This window comes from Lepidochelys kempii, chromosome 25 (assembly GCF_965140285.1).
Source record: "Lepidochelys kempii isolate rLepKem1 chromosome 25, rLepKem1.hap1, whole genome shotgun sequence".
Taxonomy (NCBI): domain Eukaryota; kingdom Metazoa; phylum Chordata; order Testudines; family Cheloniidae; genus Lepidochelys; species Lepidochelys kempii.
Genome location: NC_136404.1, coordinates 15,732,533 through 15,756,616, shown reverse-complemented (window position 1 = coordinate 15,756,616; position 24,084 = coordinate 15,732,533). Strand labels below are relative to the sequence as shown.

Here is a 24,084-nt window from a genome sequence, read left to right as displayed (position 1 = left end):
AGCTGAATGCCTCGGAGGATGATCTCTTGGGGCTGGTTAGTCATGGCTCCGCCGGGTCAGGGCCTTTCGGAATCAGCAGCTGCCTGTTGTTACAGCCTCCGACCCCAGCCGGCTACGGAAGAGCGAGAGGCCTTTGCCCTGCTTAGGGCGAGCCCCTAGCGCCAGAGCTGGAATTTCCTGTTGTTTCTCCGCTAAGCACGTTAGATAAAACACGCACACGGGTGTGGACTCGTGCGTGCACGTACACACAGAGACAGACGTGTGCGTGTACCCAGGGGTGTGTGAGCACAGGAAGACACAGACGCACGTGCCCACCCAGGCGTGTGCATGTACCCACACGTGTGTAAACACACAGATGTGTACAAAGACACACACCCACCCCTGTGCCTGGCACCTCCATGATCCAGGCTCTCTGCCCCCCACCATGGGCTCTGCTGAGTGATACTCCCTGCAATTCACGTCACACCCGGCGGCTGACGCAGGGCCACAGTGAAGCAGCCGGAGGAGACCCGCGTGGCCGTGCAGCCCAGGGAACGAGACCAGCCAGGCAGGCTGGGGCAGCACCACTCAGTACTCGGCTGCCCTCTGCCCTCTCGCCCGCCCAGTTGGGCAGTGCCCTGCCCCTCAGGCCCCTGGTGGGCTGCCAGGGCCTTGCTCCCAGCTGGTGCCCACTCGTCTGGCTCTTGTCTGCTTTGGGCGTCGGCCTCCTGCAGCGCTCGCTGTGATCCAAGCGTGGGTGGGTTTGTGAGAGCCCTCGAGGGCACCTGGGGCCGTTTCACTGCAGACTGCAAGGCGCTGCGGTGGGGGGGGGAATCCCCTGCCACCCGTTTACAGGGGAGGGGATGCTGCTGAGCAGGGCTGGATGCCTCTAACCCCAGAGCCGGCTCGGCTCAGTGCCAGGGCCCCCAAGCCACGTGCCCTAGGCCTGCCCTGAATGGAGACCAGGCGTGGGAAGGGAGAACAGACTAAGCCTCTGGCCCTTTCAGTCCGTGGCAAAGGTAGCCACTTAGTGCCCCCTGGCTAGGGGGCTGGGCAACCGGGCAGCTGGGCAGCTAGAAACCAGGCAGAGGCCCTGCCAACTCCAGCCACGTCCTGGGCCCCTGCTGGGGGCTGTTCCTGGGTCACTAATAATAATCACCCCAGGCTCTGACCTAGGACTTTTCCTCAGTAGGTCAAAGTGCTGTTTAACGGAGGGCAGCAGCATGATACCATTTTACAGAGAGGGAAACTGAGGCACAGAGCAGGGCCGTGGCTTGCCCAAGGCCGGTGGCAGAGCAGGAACAGCACCCAGGTCTCTGGCGTCTCTGCCAGGTGCTCTATCCGCCAGGCTGCTGATCCATCCGAGGCAGGTTTGCAGAGACCCTTGGAGGGCTGGAGCCCCGTGTCACAGCCCCAGAGCCCTCAGAATCAGACACTGCTAAGCGGCGGCCATAGGAGTTTAATGTGGAACAGCGTTTCTGTGACTTACGCCAGCCCAGCCCCTGCGCTGCCAGCGGGCTGCAGCTAGAGACCCGCTGGTCGGGCTCTCCGAGCCCTGGGCTCTCCTGGGCCTCGCAGCTCTGCCCATTCCCCTCGCTCCCTCTCTGCAGGCCCCCACTTCACATCCTGCATTGCCCTGCCCCTCCGTGCTGTCCCGGTGGTTTCTGCACCCCCCAGCGCTGGGGTACGTGTGTGTGAACAGCCCCTCTCTGTCCCTGCTCCCCCCCACCCTCAGCGCCAGCTGGCACCTGCCCCACCCTCACTCACAAGCCAGGGTGCGGCCGGAACCACTGGGCCGGGCCAGGCCAGGCCAGGCTGCCTCCTTGGCCAGGGAGAGGAGTTCAGACTCAGTGGGGCCCGGAACCAACCAGACACCCCTGACCTCCCCCTCACCGCCCCACAGCTCCTTCACCTTCCGCCACTTGCCCTCCAGCCAGCTCCCTCCCCGTCTGTGACAAAGTTCCTCCTCTGCCTTGGTGCGTCCTGCGCTTATTGGTGGATTTGCTCGCCTCTGAGGTCCACGGCAGCCCTCAGTTCGGCCACTTTGGCTAGTGGCTCAAACCCCGTTCACTCAGCTACCCTCAGCACTGGCCAGCGCGGGGAAACGGAAGGAGAACAATCCCCGCAGTCTCTGCTGATCCACCTCGTGGGTTGGGCGACAGGCCAGGGACCTTCCCCTCTGGTGGGACCCACAGTCCAGGGCAACTCCTGTATCCAATAGGGAGTTGGGGGGATCCCGGGCCCAGGGCGCTGTGGATCACAGCAGTCTACAGTGTTTCTTGTGACAGCTACAACTCCCTGGGCTATTTCCCCATGGCCTCCTCCTAACCCCTTCTCTAACCTCACCACAGGACCTTCCTCCTGACGCCAGGTAGCATTTGTACTCCTCAGTCCTCCAGCAGCAGCAGCACCAGCATGCCCATGCCCACGCCCCTTAATTGGCTCCAGGTATCCTAATTAGCCTGCTTACCTTAATTGGTTCCTGATTGTTCTGGAACTGCCCCTGTTTCCTTACCCAGGGAAAAGGGAACTGCTTAATCTGGGGCTAATATATCTGCCTTCTGTCTGTTCATGCATCTGGGCAGAGTTCCTCTGGGCGGCGTCCACTGGCTCCCTTGACGCCTTCGAGGAGCACTGGGTGCTGTCTGTGGTTCTCTGCTCAGTGTCCCCATCAGGTTCCCTTCGTTTGACCCTTTGACCGCACTCCTGTCCCTGTTATTTCATTAGTTGTCCCCCGGAATCACTTGGTTTCCAGGTCCTGTGGATCCTCCCCTTAGATGGAGGGGGGTCCTTTAGCAGTGGGCTTCTGCCCCCCCCCCTTCCTGGATCCCAATAGGATCACTCTCCTGTAGCCATCTGGCCTGACCCTGTCACACCTCCTGCATTTGCACTCCTGGGTTCTCTTGCCTCCTCAGAGCACCTCCCTCCATCACGTAACCTTGGCTTTCAGTGCCCCCTTCCCATCCTGGATCCAGTCTGGGCGGAAGCCTGGCCCAGCAGGCTCCTTCCCCACCCTCCGCCAGTGCAGAGCAGTCAGGCCCGGCCAGCTCCAGTCCCAGACCCTGCAGGCAACTCCCCAGTTTGCCTGGCCACTGGCCCCAGCCATTCCAGGCAGCCTGGTGGCTCCCGCCACCCGCTGCTCCAGCTCCCCTTTGGGAGCCACCCCTGGAGGCCAAGGCCCGTTTGCAGCGCCCCAAATCCCATCCTCAGGGGACGCCAGTGGGTGAAGCTCCTGGGCCGGCATTAGCATCGGGCAAATGGGCACCTCCAGGCCCCGTTGGTTCCAGGGGGAGTGAGGGGCAGAGTGGAAAGGACCCATGTCTCCACAGCACCCTCCCAAGCCAGGGAGTAGGGTTTGATCATCAAATTGGGTCCCATAAGAGCCCCTAATGGGCCTGCCCCGGGCCACAACATCACCTCAGCCGCCCTGTGTCCATGTCCATGCCACGCCAGGTGCTGGGCAGTGGGTCTGGCTCCAGGGGGCGGGAGAGTCCCGGGGGGGCAGCGGAGGCAGCTACAGGCAGTGGGCCATGTCGAGGGTGTACTGCAGGCGCTCCCGCAGGGCCGGGGCACAGCCCCCTGCGGCCAGGGCGCCCAGCGGGAAGGTGGCACTGATGCGCTGCTGGTCGATGAAGGTCAGGAGGTGCCCGCCACCTGGGCAGCTCAGCACGAGCTTGGTGTGGTCGTGATAGAAATTGACCTGCGGGGCAGAGAGGGGAGGGCGAGTGATGCAGCATCCCACAGGACCTGGCCCAGGAGAGAGTTAATACCCCTCCCCCTGCCCCAGAGTCTCCCCCTACACACACATTGGGGAGGGCCAGGGAGCCGCGCTGGTGGCCCCCGCTGCTGGGATCCGACAATCGGACCAGCCCCCATGAGCTTAGGGAGCTCTGGCTGCAGGGTGGGGGCTCCTGGCTGCAGGGTGGGGGCTCCTGCTCCACTCCCTCCCCCTTGCCCTCTAGTTCTGACCCTTCTGCCCCCCGACTGCCAGCCCCCAGCTGCCCTTGCACCTAAGCCCCTCTTTCCCCAGGGGTTTCCAGCCCCCGCTGCCACTGTCTGGCCCTGCTGCCAGGAGAGGGCCTTGGGGCAGTGTGGGTAGGGGGGCACGGACTGCAGCCCTTCTGGGGCCCTGCATTCCCTGCTATCCCAGCCCCGGGCCTGTCACCCCGGCCAGGCTGTGCTGCAGCCCCCGGGGAGGGCAGAACGCAGCTGAGGCCGTCAAACTCACTTCACTCGTGACACTGGATAGTCCAGAGCAGCCTAGGTCTGCAGAGGCCCTGTGTTGGGTGGGAGGAGCCAGAGCCTGGGGCATGGCTTGGGGGAAGTGTGATGGCAGTTGCGGGGTGCTGCGGGGTGGAGGGGAAGGACAGGGAGTAGCCATGGGGTGGGAGGATCAGGGGAGAGGCTCGTAGAGGAGGGAGCAGCCGTGGGGCAGGCGGATGGGGGGAGAGGCTCGGGGGGGGGGCACCGGACGAGGAGAGGCCTGAGTGGGGGCTCGGGGGAGAGGCTCAAGGGTGTGCTGGGGGTGATGGGGGGTTACCTGCAGCGTCCCATTGCTGAAGAGCATCAGCAGCGCCCGGTCCGACTTGGCACAGCATAGGAGACAGGGGGTGTCCGTGGAGCTGCTGGGACCCGCCGGCTCGCTCCCCCCCTGCCAGCAGGAGCAGAGTCAGGGAGCTGGCTGGGCCGGGGGGGCACCGAGCCTGGCTCCCCCTTATGGCCCCACCCCCCCCGCCCCGCAACGCGGGCACAGCCCAGAGGGGATTGCACCCTGGGGCCTCCCCCAGCCGCCCCTGGCATATCCCGCGCTCCCAGCCCCGTGATTCTTCCCCCTGCACCCCCCTGGCCCAGCCCCGGGGTTTCCCCAGCCCCGGGGCCTCACCTCCAGCAGCTTCTGCTGCATGTACTGGGAGAAGAAGTGCAGGATGCCCATCTTCGTGGCCAGGGAGGCGGGCACGTCGCTCCGGGGGAAGGACATGGCCTCCCCGCGCCCTGGGCAGTAGCAGACACGCCTGGAAGGAAGCCACAAAAAAGCCGCGAGGCTGGAGCTGCAGGTGTCCCAGGTGCCCAGACACCTGCCAGGGCAGGTGCCAGGCGAGGTGGGTGTCAGGGGGACTGAGCAGAGGGTTGGGGGGGGGTTGGAGGTACCTGCTGCTGCATGGGCAGACGGGGTGGTGGGTGTCTGAGCGGGGCTGGGGCTGACTGTGCAGAGGGCTCCAGGGGTGGCAAGGCAGGTGCTGAGGTGGGTGCTGGGAAGGTAGAGGGCCAGGTGGATTCTCAGGTGGGGGCAGAGGGCCAGGCAGGTACCCGGGGGAGGGGGCATAAGGCCAGGTGGGTGCCCAGAGGATACCTACGATGGCTGTGGGCAGAGGGCTAGGCAGGTGCCCGGAGGAGAGGGCAGAGGGCCAGGTGGGTGGCTGGGGGAAGGGGAAGAGGGCCAGGCAGGTGCCCGGGGGGGATACCTACGATGGCTGCAGGCAGAGGGCAAGGCAGGTGCCCAGAGGAGGTGGCCAGGCAGGTGCCCAGGGGAGGGGGCAGAGGGCCAGGTGGGTGCCCGGGGGATACCTACGGGGGCTGCGGGCAGAGGGCTAGGTGGGTGCCGTCGGTGAGCAGGGCGCCCGTAGAGCCGTCCGAGAGCAGGTAGCCGAAGCCGTACTTGTTGGAATAATCCACCCACCTGGTGACCCAGAGGACAGGTGGCGCCAGGCGCTGCACAGGGTTGTGCTCGGCTGCAAGGAGAAAGAGGGGAGCCTGAGGCCCAGCACAGAGGCCCTCGCAGGCCCCCGGTGCCCGGCCAGCTGGGGAGAGGCCCTGACAGAGCAGGTGGGGGCAGGAGGCAACCTGAGCAGCCTGTGCCTCCACCCAGCAGACTCACACCGGCCCAACCCCTGGCACTGCCAGGCCCTGTGGGGCAATCCCACCCCCCAGCACTGAGTCCTAGCCCCTGCAGCCGATGGGCTGGACAGTGGCCCAGGGTGGGTCCAGTCAGCCCAGCCCAGGCCCCACTCGTATCCGGCCAGGTTTGCGCGGGGGGCTTGGTGCCTGGGCTGAGGAAGGCCCAGGGGATGATGGAGCTGGGCGTGCAGGGGTTTGTGGGTTTCCGGCGCAGGGCTCCCTCTTACCCAGAGGCATGTTCTCCAGGCAGCTGCTCAGCACCCTCGTGACTGACTGCACTGCGCTCCCCACGCTCCAGCCTTCATCTGCTGCAGAGACGGGCTGGGATCAGGGCTCCATGCATGGCACCCCCTGTAAGCCTGGCACCCCTCTGCCCCCTGTCTTCCAGCCCCGACCACTACACCTGCCAGAGTTGGGGCTAGAACCTAGGAGTTCTGATCCCCGCCCCCCATCTAACCACTATACCCCACTCCCCTCCCGGAGCCGGGGAGAGAACCCTGGGGTCCTGATCCCCCACCCCCGTCAAAACGCTAGACAATGCTTCCGCCAGTGAGCACAGCAGGTGGCTGGATCATTTCTCTGCCCCGCCAGCCCCATGTGCTCTCCTGCCCTGAGGGCCTCCCTCCCGCAATGAGTGGGGCTGTTGCCCCAACCAGCCAACAGGAAGCAGCGAGGGAACCCACGGGGGGCCACACCAGGGGGAGGCGTAGGGTTGCCAACTCTCCCGGTTTCGCTAAGAGTCTCCCGGAATCAGGACCTATCTCCCGGAGGCTACTGAAGCCAAACCAGGAGGTTTTTAGGTGCTAAAAGTCTGGCCTCGCGGCGGGGCTAAGGCTCGGCCCCCGCAGCTCCCATTGGCTGCAGTTCCCGGCGCATGGGAGCTGCAGAGTTAGCGCTCAGGGCATGGGCAGCACGCAGAGACCCCTGCCCTGCCCAGGGGCTGCAGGGACGTGCCAGCCACTTCCAGGAGCAGCGCGGGGTCAGGGCAGGCAAGGAGCCTGCCTTAGCCCTGCTGCGCCGCCCACCTGGAGCCCACACCCCTCACCCCCTTCTGCACCCCAATCCCCTGCCCCAGCCCAGTGAAAGTGAGTGAGGGTGTGGGAGAGTGAGTGATGGAGGGAGGGGCCTCGGGGCAGGGGGCGGGGCAAGGGTGTTTGGGTTTGTGCAATTAGACAGTTGGCAACCCTAGGGCGGTGGGGGCCTCATACTGCAGCGATCCCGGCCCAGCAGGCTCCCGGCAGCCCTACTGGGGGCTACTCCGGGCCCCTGGCCACACAGTGCACGTGAGCTGCAGCCTCCCCGGGCAGCTCCCAAGGGAGGTGGAGACCAAGAGAGGTCCTTGGTGTGGGGGCCCAACTGGAGCCTCCCCAGGGCCCGATCCCCAGCAGGGGCTCTGCACACACCGCTCCCAGCTGGCATCAGGCCCTGGATGTCTCCAGCCTAGAACCCTCCCAAATTCCAGCCCGACAGCTAGAGGTCGGTCTGGGAAATGTGGCATCCACTTACAGTCGGCTCTGGAGCATCTGGGCCTGAGAGCTCCCGTCATGAGCAGATGGATGGAGAACATGTGGGGGCCCTTGGTCAATGGCATAGCCTGGACACTGCCTCCTTCCACCTGGCAGGGAGACGGGGACAGCGGGTGAGGGGGGGAACCAGACTGCAGACCCCCCCAGGTCCCTCCCCACCCTCCTTCCTGTGGACCCCTCCTACCTCGCTGTGCTGCTCCGTGCTGGGCAGGTTCTGAGCCTGCCAGGATTGGCTCGTCAGCTTCTCCGGCTCCTCGCCGGGCACCGGGCTACCTGGATGGAGACACAGTGGAGCCATGACGCCACACGGGCACTGCCAAGCTCAGCCCAGAGCACGGGGGGACGCGGCCACTTGACCCACCTGCCTGGGGCTCCTGGCACGGCAACCCCCTGAACAGCACTTTGGCCGCCTTCTGCAGGAGCTTGCCGATTGGATTGGGCAGGGCGAAGACGGGCACCGAGTGGCAGGCGCGGGACGGCAGCTTGTCCGGAGTGAAACCCTGGGAGACGACAGCCACGTCACTCCATTCCCGGCTGTACCTCACGCTGGTGCCACGGAGGAGGCAGGGCAAGGACCCCACGGTCCATACGGGCACCAGGGCTAGAAGGGGCTATAGAGGCGAGGGATGGTGGAAGTAACCCAGAGGGGCTGGAGAGGTTGGAGCACCAGCCCAGGGACTTGTGGCACTGTGTCGGGGGCTGGGTGCAAGAACTTGGATCCTCTTGGCTTTGGTTTGCACCAGGGCCGGCCGTAGCTCTTTGCAGCTGAGCTAAGGGCACGGGACCCTTCTGGGGGCTGTGGGCCAGGGGAGGTGGCATTCTTCCTAAGACAGGGCAGCACAGGTGCACGCCCACCCTGGGCGCCTAGACGGGGTTCGCAGGTGCAAGCACGTGCCCAGCAATTGGGCCCGGCTCCCCCAGTGTACGCGCAGCACCCGTCTTAAATCCGAGCAAGCGGCATCGCGACCTGGCACACGGGGTCGCAGCGCTGCTCGGGATGGGTGCCTGCCATCTATAGTGCCCGGAGCGACTCGCCCGCCCCTGCATCGCCCGCACCTGGGTGAAGAATTCGTGCTCCAGCACCTCCTCCAGGCTGGGCCGCTCCGAGGGGCGGGGCGCCAGCAGGCGGCCGATCAGCTTCCTGGCGCCGGGCGAGAGGTGGTTGGGGGCGGGGTACCGGCCCTCCCGGATGCACTGGTACATCTCCTGCTTGTGGGTGATCTCGAAGGGGGAGCAGCCTGTCAGAGCCGTGTACCTGGGGCGAGGGAAGGCAGCCAATCAGAGCCTTCCCAGTGCACCAAGGCGGGCACAAGCAGCCAATCAGAGCATTCCCTAGAGGGGAAAGGCCCCGTGTCCCATTCCCCACCCCACTGAACCAGCCATTCCCCCTGGGGCCGGGTTGGAGCCGGTGCCCCAAAGAGTCAAAAAGCCCCATATCCCATTCCCCACCCCACTGAACTAGCCATTCCCCTGCCCTGGGGCTGGATCAGAGCTGGTGCCCCAAAGAGTCAAAATGCCCCGTGTCCCATTCCCCGCCCCACTGAACCAGCCTGTTCCCCACCCTGGGGCTGGGTTGGAGCTGGTGCCCCGTATCCCATTCCCTCCCCACCGACCCGGCCCACCCCGTTCGGAGGCATTTCCCCAGTTGCAGCTTGGTGCCTCACTCACATGATGCAGCCCAGGGCCCAGATGTCGGACTGGAAGGAGTGCCCCTTCTTGGCGATCACCTCGGGGGCCAGGTAGTTGGGCGTCCCACACACCACGCTGTAGGGGAAAAGGAACAGGAGGTGAATCCGCAGAGCGCCCTGGTGAGGGCTGCAGGCTGTGCTGGGCCAGCACTTACCCCCGTCTTTGGCTGGCCTGCTCGTCTCTCGTCGCCAGCCCCAGGTCCCCGATCTTCACCTGCATATTTTTCGTGAGGAAGAAGTTACCTGTGGGGGGAAGAGAGGTAAGCCGCTGAGCACATCCGGGCAGCTTTCCAGTTACACGGCCAGAGTCACCCCCCTTTGCAGGTGGGGAAACTGAGGCACAGAGCAGCTCCAGATCACACAAGGAATCAGTAACAAGGTTGGGAACGGTGTCCTGGCTCCCAGGCTCTAGCCACTAGACCATGCTGCAGGGGAGAAGGGAGCATGGAGGGGGGCGTATGCGGGGCTGTCTGTGCCGATATATTTCTGTACAGCAGCTTTGGAGACAGGAGTAGCCCATTGTTCAGAGGAAGGCTCTGGACAGGGCCTCCTCAGTAGCCCTGGCGGTTTGTATGTGCCCCATGGGAGCAATAAATCACAGGCAGGAGGTCCTCCCCAGCCCAGCAGACAGAGGCTGCTCGGCAGGGGGCAGCTGTGTGCGTGTCAGGGAGAGAGGCTGCATCTGGGGGTCCCCACGTATCTCCCCCTCCATGGGGCAGCCCCTACATGGAGAGCTGGCTCCCAGGCTCCCATTCAGAAGCATGAAGTCACGCTGGTGGCATTTACTCCCAACAAGCCAGACGGCCAGACGCGCTGCTGGTGTATTTATAACCCCTCTCCAGCCCCCAGCCCTCTTCGGGTGGGGTCTCAGAGGCCAAGGTGAAGGGCACAGGGGTGATTAACTCCTTCACTGCTGCTCAAGGCTTAAAGGATTGAAAGGGTCCCCAGGAAGATGGATTTGGGGACCCCTGGTGCTGCATTGCTGTAAGGCAGAGATCAATCAATCCAAGGGTCTGAGCCCCTAGGAGCTCAGTCCCATCTCCTAATTGCCCAGTGCGGGAGCTGAGAGGAAGGGGAAGGACGTGACCTGCCTCAAGTACAGCTGGAAAAAGAACCCAGGAGTCCTGATTCCCAGCCACCACTGTTCCTCTGTTCCCCACACCAATTGGACCAGATTCCCAGAACCAGGACCAGAACCTAGGAATCCTGGCACCCCAAAACCAGCTCAAGGCTTCTCACGGCTGGAGAGAGGACCCAGGAGCCCCAACTCCCAGCCCCTTCCCTCCTCTCCCCCAACCTATAGGGCCACCCTCTCAGAGCTGAGACCAGAACCCAGGAGTCCTGGCACCCAGCAACCTGCTCCACACGCCTCAGAGTTGGAAAGAAGACCCAGGAGCTCCAACCCCCCCATCCCCCCCTCCGGGCCTCCCCACACTCCAACCCACTGCACCTCTCAAGCGCGGCATAGAGCCCAGGAGTCCTGCTTCCCAAGCCCTGGCTGTGACTACTAGGCAACACTGCCCTCCTGTCCCCATGGGGTGCCTTCCCCACTGCAGCCAAGTCCCATAGCATGTCTAGGCGAGGACTCTGGAGGGGTGGGGCGGAATCCAGTTCCCTCTGCCAGCCGCTTTCCCACGGGCACCTGCTCAGCATCAGAGGGCGATGTGTAAGCATCACTGGCGAGGTCTCTCCCCCTGCACCCTTTGGGGATCCCCCCTCCCACCCCGGCGTCCCCCTGTGCTGCAGCCAGCCCCGGCTCGTTGCTGCCGGCCCGAGCCACATACTCAGCTTGAGGTCGCGGTGGATGATGCCCTGCTGGTGGAGGTAGCATAGCCCCGCAACGATCTGCCTCAGGTAATATCGGACCTCTGGCTCCGTCAGCGTTTTCCTGGCCTTCAGGATGTGGGCAAGGGACTGGGGATGGGGAGAGGAAACAGCTCAGCGACAGATTGGGTCCAGCACAGCACGCAAGCCTCCGATCGGCAGCACGGTCCAAGGTGCTGGTAACCCCCCGCCCAGCCTTTTGGGGACAGATTGGATCGGGGGGGGGGGGGGGAGGCGGAGGGGCTTGAGTCAAACCCATCCCCCCTCCCTCTGACCCTCGGGCGCTCGACATCTGGGCCTGACTTTCATGGCTCCAGCCTGTCTCTGCTTGTCGGAGGGTCAGTGGAGCTGCTAGAGGCAGGTTAGTTACTCTCGTATCGCCTCGGAAAGCTGCCCCACCCTTCACTTAGTGGACTAAAAAGTCGACCCTGAAGAATAACCACGTCTGTCCCTTTCAATCCAAAGGGAGCAGCCATATATATAGCTGTGTTTGGAGTGACTCCTCGGCTGCTCCCAGGAAATCTTCCACTGCCCCAGGGTAATTTAGAGCAGCCTAAGGACTGCTCTAAGTGACACCAGCTTGGGTGGCCCACTAAGCCCAAAGGGTGGAAGGGAGGGGAAAGTGACTCACGCGAGGTCACACACAGTAGATCACAGGCAGAGAGGGAACAGACCCCAGAGCTCCAGAATCCCAGCACCTTCTCTGCTCTAGACCAGGCTGCCTCCCGCAACACTAGTCAAACAGGCCTCTCGCAACATGCTGCAAGCCAGATAAAGGCTGGTCTCATATTTTCAAGCCAGATTTGCAGGCGCCAGAGGATTGGAAAAAAATCAGGAGAGACGCCCAATTTATTATGGCTTCAAATGTATGTAGGCTCCTAACTTCCCTGGATTTCAACGGAAGTTAAGAGTGCAAACACCTTGGAGGTTCTGAGTCTAGGTATTTCTTTGCTCCCTTCCCTGACGAGAGCCGGGGCCCAGCACCTTGGCTCGGCTCGGCTCACCTTGCGGCTGCAGTACTCCAGGATCATGTAGATGTTGCCCCGGTCAGCAAAGTGCCGGTGGAAGCCCACGACGTGCCGATGGTTCAGGTGGCTGTGCAGCTCGATTTCCCTCTCGACCTGCGGGAGGAGAATTGCAGACATGCACAAAGAGCAAGAGAAACGAGTCACGAGCCCGAAGCGCTGGAGTCAGCTAGAATCATACAGTGCTGTGGAAAACACACACGCACGCTGCTCCCCGGCTGGGCCTGCGGATCCTGGGTCCTCGTGCCCAGCTCGGAGTTTCACAGCTGTCAGCGTTGCACTCACAGCCCCTGGGAACTTTACGACAGCAGTAGGGATCATTCTGCTCCTCCCAAAGCTACTGGAGCGATAGGAGAAACCCCATTTGCTGCTAGAAGTATAGGGCCTATGATACACAGCTATGCAGTTCAGATCCCACCCATAGGTGGCGGCTGGGCATACCCACCCACCACCGGCCAGTCCATTAGAGTCAGAACCCAGCTAGCTCAGAGCATTCATGCTTTTTGGTTGATGCCAACATGAGCTGGTAAAATGACAGCAAGACCAAGGCTTTAATGAGATCTGACATATCTCTCGGGCAAGGGGCCTAAGGGATGCCAAGCAGTTGGCAGACGGTGTGCGCCAGGGAAATCACGCCTCTGCCACCGAAATGCAGCTGGCTCTGCGGTGGAATGTGACCGGCATCTCGCAACAGCCGAGTCACACGATAGAGGCAGACGGGGAATTTCTGGACCCTGAACGAAGCTGCAGGGGGGATGGAGACGATCAGGCTGTGGTTACCCGCAGGGTGGGCCACCAGGGTTAACGCTCTCAATCTTCGGTGCTCAGGCGCAATGGCCTCCCCACGTGGAGGAATGAGAAGCGGTCTCACCCTGCACTGACGTTGGAGGCTGCGGCTCATCTCTGCGTGGCCCGTGGTTTGCTCTGTGATACTCAGAGACCGGGTCTCAGCTGGGGGCTGGGCGACACCCTGGGGCTTGGGGATGGTGAGAGCAAGAGGAAAGTGGAGAGTCTGCGGAGGGAGGGGGGCTTTTTTGTTTGCCCTGGGATTTATCCCCCACCACCCCCAAGATTGAGGTACGGGGTGAGGGGGCGCAGGAATGGGGCTTGGCGGGGGGAGGGGTATAGTCGAGCCCTGGGTGCTGGCAAGGAAAGCGTTAATTAACCTTCCCCGTAGTTCATGGGTGTCTGCCCAGCATAGGTAGCCCAGCTGGGAGAAGGCAAAACAGGGCCCAGCTGCGGCCAATTGCTCCTCTGGGGGGATGATAAGAAGGGTGTGGGGAGGAGGGGGCATGACCTCCAGGCTTGTCTGGCCAGTGCTAGGTGCTTCCTCCCCTTCCCTCCCCACGGGAGTAGCCCCTGGCTCACCTTCCCCCTGCTCTCCAGCTGGGAGATGCGGGACTGGGGGACGATCTTGACAGCGTAGACCTTGCCGGTGGACGTGTCCGTGAACTTGTAGCACTGGCCGAAAGCTCCCTGCGCACAAGGAGGAGCTGTGAGGATGCTGGTAACCCGGGGCTGCATCCTGCTCCCCCGGCCCTGTGGGGACTTGTACCGGGGGGGAGCTTCCCTGGGACAAAGCCATGGGGGTTGGGCATCCGCGGAGGGTCGTTCCCACCCTGACAGTGCCTCCAATGATGACCCTTGGCCCTTCCACCTGAGACTAGAACCCAGGAGTCCTAGGTCGGGCTCGCCTCCCAGAGATGAGACCAATCAATCAACCAACCCTGGTGCCCCAAACGCTGCTTTACCTCCTCAATCCTTCTCCCCGCAGTGCCAGGGCCCTGAGTCGCCATTGCTGGCTCTAACCGCTAGCCAGCAGTGCCCATGCTGAGCCTCACGTGCTGCGCAAGGCACCAGCCTTTCCGGCGGGGATCGTACATGTTGTGGGCAGCTTTGCATGGGAGTTGGGGCTCTCCTGCTTCCTGGCCTGGCCGCTCCCGCCTGCCAATGCGGCTGTCTTGAAAGAGACAAAGTTCCCCCTCCTGCAGGTGCAGCAGCAGCTGATGGGCTAGTTGCTTTGCCTCTGTGCCTCAGTTTCTCTCCATTTGCCACTGGACTCTGCTTCCTGTTGATTTTTGGCTCCAGGTTCAAGGCCAGAATGCAAAGCTACTTAACCCATTCCTGTCTCACCCCTGTCTGCTAGAGCAGTGAGGTCAGCGCCGGGTGTTACGGCTATGAACAGAGATGGGGACTGAGACAGACAGGGTCTCTAGGTGCTGAAACTCGGGGGGCTGCCTCACCCCCCCTGGCTTGAAGTAGTAGTAACAACCCAGATACATGGTTTCCACCTTTAGCACCTCCACTGTAAAAATTTGCAGCACCACTGGATGGCTAACCCCTCACTGTGCCTCAGTTTCCTCATCACGGGGGCTGTGAGACCGAGGCTTTGTCTGGGGGGTGGGCACTGCAGCCGCACCAGTGGGGAGCAAGCCCTGCTCTCCGGGCGTGGGCTAGCAGGCCCCTGGCTGGGCCCATGGGGGAGCGTCATTGAGTCGGGCTGGGCACCCCATGCTGCCCTGGGCCATCCCAGCCTCTGGTGCCCAGGGCCTGCTGCAATGGCACGGAGCAGGGCCCTGACCAGTGCTTTAGGCTGCTCCGTCCAGGGTAGGGTGACCAGCAAGTGTGAAAAATCAGGGCGGGGGTGTGTGTGTGTGTGGGGGGGGGGGGGATAGGACTCTATATAAGACCAAGCCCCAAATATTGGGACTGTCCCTATAAAATTGGGGCATCTGGTCACTCTAGTCCAGGGTAGCTTTAAGTGCTCAGGGCTTCCCTTGCCAGACTTGTCGTGAGCTGGCCACAGTCGGAAGTTCTTTGATCCCTTGATTCCCGGGTCACTGGCATCAGGGCGAAGTAGGTGTAGACAGCTGCCCCTGATGGGGTCGCACTTTGCACAGGTGTAAGCGATGGTACAGTGTGATGGAGGATCGGGCCCAGGGTATTAGGGAGGGTAAGGAGCGGGGCTCCCTCTGCACCCAGGAGGAGCCAGGAAGAGCCCTCGGCTCAGCAGAGTCTCCCAAATCAGCCCGTGGCCTGCTGCAGCTCAGTGGTGGGGTCCAGTGGGAGCAGCAGGGCGGCGCCTGGGGTTCGAGTCCTGGGTTTTAGTCCCAGCTCTCAGAAGGGAATGGTGTCCAGTGGATCCAACAGGGGAAGGGGGGGTAGGCATCAGGACTCCTGGGTTCTATTCCCAGTTCTGTCACTGATTAGATGACCTTGGGCAAATAGCCCGCCCCCTCCCCCCCCTTGCCTCAGTTCCCCCCCATCTAAACTGGAGACCACAATGACTTGCCTACCTCCCGCGGGGAAGGGGGGCTGGATGAGGTTAGTCCATGGCCAGTGTCCAGTGGCAGGTGCTAGAGAAGTACAAAAGTAGCCCTGTCTCCATCAAATGCGCACACAGACTCTGCCCCCAACAGCCTGGGGGGAATTGGCTTCCCAGAACAGCTTGAAAGTGGGGAAAAAAGGTACCTTTCCCAAGAGCTGGCCCCTCCTGTACAGCGTCCCGGTGCCTGGATCCTCTATGAAGTAGCTCAGGTTGTCTCCCTGTGCCCTCCTGCTGGCTGAAGGCTCCATCCGCCCCAGGCCCTCTCCCACCCCGCTCGTTCTCCGAGGTCCACTCACTGTGCCCAAGGCAGAGCACTTGCAAACCTCTTATAATGCAGGCAGGGGCTTGCTCTCCCCATCGCCTGCCGATTGGATACCCAAGACATGGGCTCAAGACTCCACAACTTGGGGGCGGGCAGAGAGGAGGGGCCGGCCGAGCTCGTTAAAGGGGAATCCAGGCTTGGCAGAGCAGCTGCGCCTCCCGTCCTTGCGTTAGCAGCAGCTGGGTTTCTGAGATGGTTTGCCAGGCCCTCACCTGGAGTCCTTGGAGGGGCCGCATCATGGCTGGTTACTGCGGTGACGGTTGGGATGTCACCCATGGGGGGGCGGGGGGGTTATGGTAAGAGACGAAATAGCCTGATATCCACCACCCACTCCCGCACCTGCGAACACCTTTAGCCAGAGAAACGTGGAAAATCCGTGACCCAGCCAGACCAGGGGGTCTGGGGACGTCTCTAAACGTGGGTGTGCGGGAGGGATATGTCACAACAGAGCAGAGAGATGGGGACGCGCTGTGGTCAACCGTGCCCCCTCCTAGGGCTAGGCCTGCCATGTAAATATCCCTTGGCTGAATGATGCCCAGAGGCTCCGGTAGAAATCAGGGCTTTGTTGTGTTCGGCGCTGCACAGGCCCAGCCAGCCCCTCCTTTCAGGGTCTAGATGGACAAAGGGGAGAGAAAGATGGCTGAGAAAATGGAAGCACCCAGAGAGCGAGTGTCTTGCCCGTGGCCATGGCCAGAACTGGTGGCAGTGCTGGGGGATAGAACCCTGGTCTCCTGAGCCCCTGTCCGGGGCCTTATTCACAAGGCTAAAACTTCGCATTGAGGAAGTATCCTGACCCCATTCTGGCTGATAACTACAGATCCCTGGCCCTGTGCGGTGAGTGGTCACGCAAGAGCTCACAGCCGGGATAACTCCGCCAGGTCCATTCTGCACCCGACATGCCTCCCCACCCCCATTGCACTTCCACTGCATGCAGCCTCCTCCTCCATGTGCCATCCCCCTGCTCTTCTGTAGCTTTGCCGTGCGGCTGTTCAACAGCTGCCTTGCTCCACCCCAGAGCTGGCTGTGTTTCGGGGTGGGGGTGGATGGGTCCCTTCCAGAGGCGTGGCTTCATGGGTGAGGGAAAGGGCTGTGAGATGCCCAGGTGAGGTGGGCGCCATGGGACAATGCTGACGCCAGCAAGGAGTTACTCCCTGCTGCTTGTTTCTACTCTCCCAGAGTCCCCTCTGCAAGGGGCGGTGGCCCCAGGACTGAGGGGACAGGGTGGGTTAGCTGGGAGGATAATCAGAAACTTTCTATGAGCCCCTTTTGGGGGGGATCTTTTTTTGGGGGGGTGGTCTTCTTCCCCCTTGACCCTTAAGGTTTGTCTCCATGGAGAAACACTGCAGAGCTATAGCAAAATAATTCTAACTACCCCCACACGTGGCCACTGTTCCACAGGACAAGTGACTCTATTCTGGGATATTTATTCTACTTTGGCATTTCCCTGTGTAGACAAACCTTCCCACCTGCCCCTCGCAGCACCCTTGAGCGCCCCACTTGCATGTCCATGCACCACAGGGGAGCCCAGTGCCCCCTCTCTGGAACTAGCCATGCCCTGGGCAGCCCTAGGCCCGGGGCCGGCTTGGGCTCCTTTGCACGTTCTCGCTAGCGTGGCTCCCTCTGGCGTCCAGCTCTTGTTCTGATCCCGTGTTTTGGTGGGGTTGATGGAAGCACTTCCTGACGCTGGGATCGGTGGCTGGGGGGGTCATCTCATAAGGGGTGGGAGCCCCCACACCAGGGCCATGTACAGCTGGGCTGGAGAACAGGTAGGGCAGCGGGCAAAGGGGATGGCAAAGGTGTTTTAGGGTCTCTGTTGTCTCTGGTCCTTATAGAGAAACTGATTTCCCTTCCACCTCTAGGGTGGGGGGAAAGGACCCAACCCCCCCCTGGTAAGGCCCTTAACCCCATCCTGAGAATCCCCCCGGGCACATCCCAAAGGTCCTGCCCCTTCCTTCCATCTTCCCACATCTGCTGCTCCCCGTCCTCTTTTGTAGAGTGAGGGGGGAGAGGGTCAGAATAACCCACTCGTGCTGTGCCTGGAGCCCCTCCTCCCACCGCACTCTGGCAGCACAGCCCCACTGAAATGCAGCCACTTCTGGGGGGGGGGCACAGCGAGTGCCCAGCAATGCGAGGAGGAGGAGTGCAAACGGCAGCTCCCCCGGGATCTCTAATGCAGGTAGGATGGGCTTGTGATTAAGGGGCCCTGCTTATCCGGGTTCCATTCTTGGCTTAGCCCCAAACTTGCTGTGTGACAGTGGGCAGGTCACTTTGCTCAACACTGTCCATCTTGGATGTCTAAGACTAGGCTCCCTGGATCCATGTTTAGCTGCGTAAGTGACCTGATTGGCGGAGGTGCCAAGTATCCACAATGCCAGTGAAGTCTGTGGGCGCTACAGGTGCGCACTAGTTTTGCAAATCAGACCCTTTGATTGGGCGCTTAACCTGAGGCACCCAGGCTGGAAAATACTGGTCTTAAATCTTGCTGTGCCTCAGTTTCCCCATCTATAAAATGCTGGGGAGGGGGGCCTGTGGGCTAAATTTATGTATCTAAAGCCCAACAGGATCCTAGGGTGGAAAGTGCTGTAGAAGGGCGGAATCTTATTGTTCCTGACATCCACACGGGACCGAGAGCATCTCAGAGCTAGAGTCGTCCGCCCAGGGGATCGCAGGGACTGGGTCTGCCTTGGAATAAAGCAACCCTCAGAAAACTTGAAATGAAGTTGGAAAGATCTCCCCGGGCGGTGCTCGTGTCTGCAGGAGCCTGCAGTAGCTGGGGGGAGAGGCGAGGGGGCAGCATTCAACAAGTGATGAAAGGCAGCCACCCACTTCAGCAAGACTGGATGGGGGAGCACTTAGTTATTTGTATTATGGTACAAATCAGGCAGCACTCCTGCCCCCCTCTGCCCCGCCCCTGACCAGGCTGTGTTTAGTGAAAATATCCTGTCCTGCCCTGCCCTGCCCTGGAGGGACCTCTGGCTGGTGGAGGAGAGGGGAGTTCAGTCCCCATGGTGCATTCACAAGATCCCAGCGAGGAGGCCCGATAAACCCCCATCCTAGAGGGGTCTTTGTCCCCTGGGAGCTGGGCTGGTCTTACCAGGCAGCTCGGCTGAGCTGAAGGTGAAAGGCAGATGCTGTGGTTACCATGGGGGTGGTGCTGTTGCAGCGACTGGGTCACCAGCCTGCGCCCCCAGAAATGGCCGAGCACCCCCAAAGAGGGGCAACCTTCCGGGAGGCCCAGCGAACTCAAAAGGTGGCTTAATTAGCGAGTGCTCATGAAGTGCTTTGGGCATTACAGGACCACCGACTCCTTTGCTCCTTCCCCTGGGCAGCCCCTGGGGCTGGCGCCCCTGGGTCTGCCTCTGTGGGTCCTGCCCAAAGGTTCCCATCTCACCGCCTTGAGCCTGCCTCCAGGCGGGCAGCTCTTGCGACGTCTTCCCACGCCATCGGCGAGCAGCCGGTGCCACCTGGCCGACGTCGGGGTGCGCACTCCCTCTGTGGGGCTGGTCGCAGGGGGCCGAGCCGGGCTGTGACGCCAGGCCTGTGGGATGTGTGTCTGACACCGGATCGCCTGGTGTTTACAGTGGCACCTTCTGCTCTTCGCTCCTGGCAGGAGAACAGGCTGCAGTGAGAGCCTGGTGGCTGTCTGCGTCTGGGGAGAAGAGGGGCTTGTTTAGAAGGCAGAGTCCCCCTGGACTCCTGGGTCCAGCACATACACTTCTCCTGCAGCCACCGTGGGCTCCTCTCTACACCCCCAGGGACCCCTAATGGGAGCTGCAATTGACACACAGAGTTAATTTCAAGCCCTTGTGAAAGGGGCAGGGAGTTAATCACTGCACACCAGCATCATGGGCTAGGGCTAGGTGAGCCCTGCTCAGGGCTGTGGGGAAGCCATGCCCCCCCACTTTTCATCCCTGTTATGCACTTTGGGGGAGGGAGGGATTCCTTCCCTATCGGATTCCTGGATCCCAACTCCCCTGACATGTGGAAATCCAGCTCTATCTCAGAGTTCTTCACCTCCTGTCCCTGGGGGTGCTTAGATCCCCTCTGGGGAAGGGGATTGCAAAGAGGAGGTGTCAAGTTCCCCCCCCCCACAACACACCTCCTTTCATTGCACTCCCTCTCTCCAGCTGGGGGCCCTTGGGCGCGGGGGGAGCATGCCATATCCCCTACACCCAGCCTGGCTGATGCCCAGTAACTTGGGAGTTTGGGGCGAGAGGATGGGTGTGTCTCTGGGGAGCCTTTCCCCTTGAACATTGAGGACTGGAGTCTGCAGCTCTACAAGGTTGGCAAGCAGCCAAAACAGGGGCTGGGAACAGCTGTTCCCGGAGGTTTGGCTCCCAGACCCCCAACAAACACCATACAACTTTAACCCATTGAGTGCTGAGCCAGGGCCCTGTCTCTTCAGTGTGCCGTGTACAGAGAAACAACACAGGGTCTGATTAGTCAGAGGGTCGCTCACTGAAGGTACCTGTTAGCACCTGGATCTGCAGTGATTTAGTGAGACGGGAAGGTGGTCGTGTGGGCAGGCTACGGGGCTGGAATGCAGGTGGTATGGGAGCAATTTCTGGCTCTGCCCCTGACTCCCTGTGTGGCCCTGGGCAAGTCACGTCATTGCTGTGTGTCTCAGTTTCCCCCATCTGTAAAATGGAGATAACAATCCTTCCTAGGTCTGGGCTGGTTAGATTGTAAGCTCTCCGGGGTAGGGGCTATCTCTTATTAACTTTTATATACAGCACCTTGCACAATGGAGCCCCGACCTTAGTTGGATCCTCTTGGTGCTATGATAAATAACTATATAAAATAGTCTCTGCTTCCCTGTTATTTAAAAGGCAGGGACCAATGATCTGTATAAACTCCCCAATTCCATCAATGTGGTGCCAGATTGAAATCCAAGAAGACTGCATTCCTCTCTGTCTGGAAAACGGGCTGCAAACACTCCACTGATACATCTAGCTTCCAAGAACAGCCAGTGCCAGACACTCCATACGGCTTTAAAAAACTATAGTGCTCTCCCTGTGGGAGGAAATCCCTTCCTGACCCTCCCTGAGCATCTGCTCTGAAGCATGAGGACTGGGAGTCATGGCGATTTCCCTTAGCCAGTGTCCCTGCAAGAGCTGTTCTTTGTGGGAAATGCCCGATCCCTTCTTGTTAGATAGCACTGTTACAAAGGTGCCGGCAGAACAGATGCCTGTGTAAACCCAGGTAGTTAACAGATAAGGTGCCAGTACCTGGTGCCTAGCAGGAGGCGACGTTGTCCCTGGATTTTCTAGGGCTAAGAAGAGCTCTTGCTGAGGCCTGCAAGCGGTTTATGGATTATTATTATTTACGATTTAATCTGTATTGGGGTAGCACCTAGGAACCTTAGTCCCGGACCAGGACCCCACAAACAGAACAAAAAGGAGCTGCCCAAGGAGCTGACGACCTAAGTACAAGAGACAGCAGGTGGATACAGACAGATGGTCAGGGAAGCCCATTTAAAGAAGACTTCTGCTGTGCTCCTCTTTATGTGGAGCCCTGCATGCTGCTCGCCCCAGTGACATCCTGCAGCGGTGAGTTCCAGGGGTTGATGGTGTGTGGCTGGGGGAAGGGCGCACTTGCGATCTCCTCCCTTGTCCTCATGCTGCAGGACAGGGAGCAGAGCTGAATGGTGCAAAGGTCCTGGAAGGGAGATGGACTTGGGGCCCAATCCTGGCCTGGGATCGATGCCTCACCACCCCCACTGGGAGAGCGTGTCTCTGAACAACACCCCCACAAAGACAGCTTCTGTGGGTCCCACCAAGGCCACACTGGGAGCTGCCAGCCACCATCCCTCCGGCGGGCAAGGTGCTGACGTGTCCGTGAACGCAGGCTTCAGGCAGGCACCTGGCTGATTATCCCCCTCCCCCCCCCACATACCGCCAGCGCCCCACGGCCATGGGGGAGGATGCTGAGCTGCAGGTGGAGAAAACTGACTCAGGAAACGGTTCCCAGCTCCCTGCAGGGGCTGGGGGGCGTCCAGAGCTGCCTCTCTGAGGGATGAGGCCCGGGCTCCTCTCCATCCCCTTGGGCTGCCGGAGAGCTCTGGGGCCAGGTTCTCCCAGGCTCAGGCCATGTGCTCTCTCCTGCGGAGGTGGGGAGCGGCCTTGCCCCTGCCAGCATCTTCCTTCCCAAGGCCGGTGGTGGGAGGGCCATGTACCCCCCCCCCCAGTCAATGGTGGAAAGGCCATAATCCCCCGCTCTCCGTGTTGGCTCAAGAATCCCTCCCCCACTGAGCACTGCAAAGGGCTTCATTTTCCTCCCCCATCTCCTGCTTTGTCCTTCCTGTCCTTGTGCTCTGTACCCCTGCTCCCCCACCCCCGATCCCACTCTTCATCTACCCCCGGCCAGACCCCTCCCTCCCTGCAGCTTCCTCCCCTTCTCTGGCTGCCTGACACCCCCGCAACACATGCGTCCCTTTCTTCTGTTCTCTGCCCTTCCCTTCCCCCACATCCCTGACCTCTCCTGTCCTCCTGCTCCCCCCGCCCTTCCCACTCCTGAAGCAGCCTTGGCAGGAGAACAAGGCGCAGCCCAGCTGCAGGTGCAAGGAGCTGCCCATTTCCCAGCATGCACTGCACGCGCTGGCCTTGTTCTTGGGGTGGGGGGGTGTCAGCTGCATTCCAGCCAAAGATGCAGCCCCCTTTGCTCTCCCCATCTCTCCCAGCCTCTTGTACCCCCCCAACCCCCGCTCTGCCCATCCTTCCCAGCCCCTCCATTCTCTCTAGTCCCACAACCATCAGCCCCTCCTAGGACTGCCAACCCTCCAGGATTGTCCTGGAGCCTCCAGCAATTAAAGATCAATCTTTAATGAAAGATTATGTCATGTGATGGAACCTGCAGGAATACGGCCAATCAAAGTTGGCAACCCTAACCCCCTCGTGCCCCCCACTCCCTGGGCCTAGTGTTTACCCGACTGCCACTCCCCGCGGTCCTTCCCTCTCCCGTTACCCCAGTGTTCTCAGCACTGGGCTGGTGGCATGGAGTGGGGTTGGCTGTGGGGTGGGGAGGGACATGAGGGGGGGCTGGCAGGGCTCTCGGGGAGGACTGATGCAGGGTGGGAGCAGAAGGGTATTCTCAGAGCCTGTAAGCAAAGAGAGAGAAGGAACCCTGGCCCCCTGATCCCTGCACCCCGGGGGAGCTCCGAGCTGTCCAGCCCGGAGCTGGGAAGAGGGGGTTTGGCCGTGGGGCCTGGTTTGGCCATTGTGCAGAGGCCTTGCTCACACTGCCAGGCTCTGGCCGTGCCTGGTGCTGCTTCACAAGACCCTTTTCCCCCAGCTCTCCTGGGCTGGTCCAGCTTTGCTCTCTGCCCCCCCCCCGCACCCCACAACCTGCCCACGCCAGCCGCAAGCCCTCTGAGCTCTCGGTCTCAAACATGGGGGGTCTTACCCCCCCGCTGGGCTGTGATCGTGGGCTAGGCAAGCCCAGCTCACTGGGGCTGGCACCACTGGTGGGCCGGGGACAGCGGAGCCAAAGCCTGGATGCCTCCCAATCCCGCCCCGCCTGCCCCCCTTCCCACGTGGGGCCAGGCCAGTTTGCCTGGAGGCTGCACTGGCTGTTGGTACCAGTACAATGAGATCTGGGCATGTGGCCAGATTTGGCATATCACCCGTGTGCCTGGGGCATCGAGCCCCACAACACCACTGCCACAGCACAGAATCACCCGCCCCATCCCACACGTGCAAGAGCCTCAGCCAGGACCTCCCCTCTCCCCATCAGCTCAGGGAGCTGGTGCTTTGCGAGGGGCAAGGGGACAAGCCCCTGATGCTCTGGTCCCCATCTCTGCCCTCCCTGCCAGGAGGCTCCAGGGCAGGCAGCAGGCCCTGCCTGGCATCCTCCTGGAGTAGGATCTCCCTTGCGGCGCTGGCCCTGGCTGGGGACGAGGCTGGAGCCCGTATCTCGGTCACCTCCCGGGGTTTGCCCGCTGGCTTCGCACTGCAGTGGGGCAGGGAACAGCACCAAAAACAACCTGTCTGGGATGGGCTCTGAGCCCAGCCCCAGCACTCGGCACCTGAGGGCTGGTGGGAACTGAGCTCCTCCAAGAACCGCCCCCCCTCCCGCTCCCAGTCCCTACCCCCCATGCCCCTGGTTGCTTCCAATCCTACATAGCGGTGGGGGCGGGGTGCATCAGCAGGGACGGGAGAAATAAAAATGCCCCCCAAGCTTCCTGTCACTGCTTGATCCCTGCCCTGGGAGGGGAGGGGGTCGAGATCTGCCCTACCTTCCCAGGCGGCTAGGGGGAGCGAGCGCCCCCAGCAGAGCAGGGTAGTGCTGGGGGGTGGGCCATGGTTCTCCGCCTGCCAGGGGCTTGCTGGGGCTGTGGGGTGGAGCCCCTGGGAGTACGTGGGGATGGAAGATCATGGGGATGGAAGTCGAGTCGTGCTGGGCTGCAGGGGGAAGGGGCTGAGTCCCTGGGGCAGGGCCATGGAGGGTGACGGGCCCTCGCTTTACCTTGCGATGGGCCCGGGGCTTTCACAGACGGGAC

At 61.7% G+C, this 24,084-nt stretch overlaps 1 protein-coding gene across 1 annotated transcript; it reads right to left on the bottom strand.

The window, feature by feature from the left end:
* Positions 1-3,493: 3,493 nt before the first annotated feature.
* On the bottom strand, positions 3,494-15,513 carry PLK5 (polo like kinase 5 (inactive)). Its single transcript, XM_073324027.1, has 15 exons — positions 15,409-15,513; positions 13,306-13,413; positions 11,917-12,033; positions 10,873-11,002; positions 9,244-9,331; positions 9,069-9,164; positions 8,457-8,655; positions 7,762-7,900; positions 7,585-7,673; positions 7,381-7,489; positions 6,102-6,182; positions 5,549-5,708; positions 4,862-4,991; positions 4,520-4,630; positions 3,494-3,679 (listed from the first exon to the last, which is right to left on the bottom strand). The coding sequence occupies exons 1-15, from the start codon at positions 15,511-15,513 to the stop codon at positions 3,494-3,496; spliced, it is 1,848 nt and encodes a 615-aa protein (XP_073180128.1).
* Between the last annotated feature and the right edge of the window lie 8,571 nt (positions 15,514-24,084).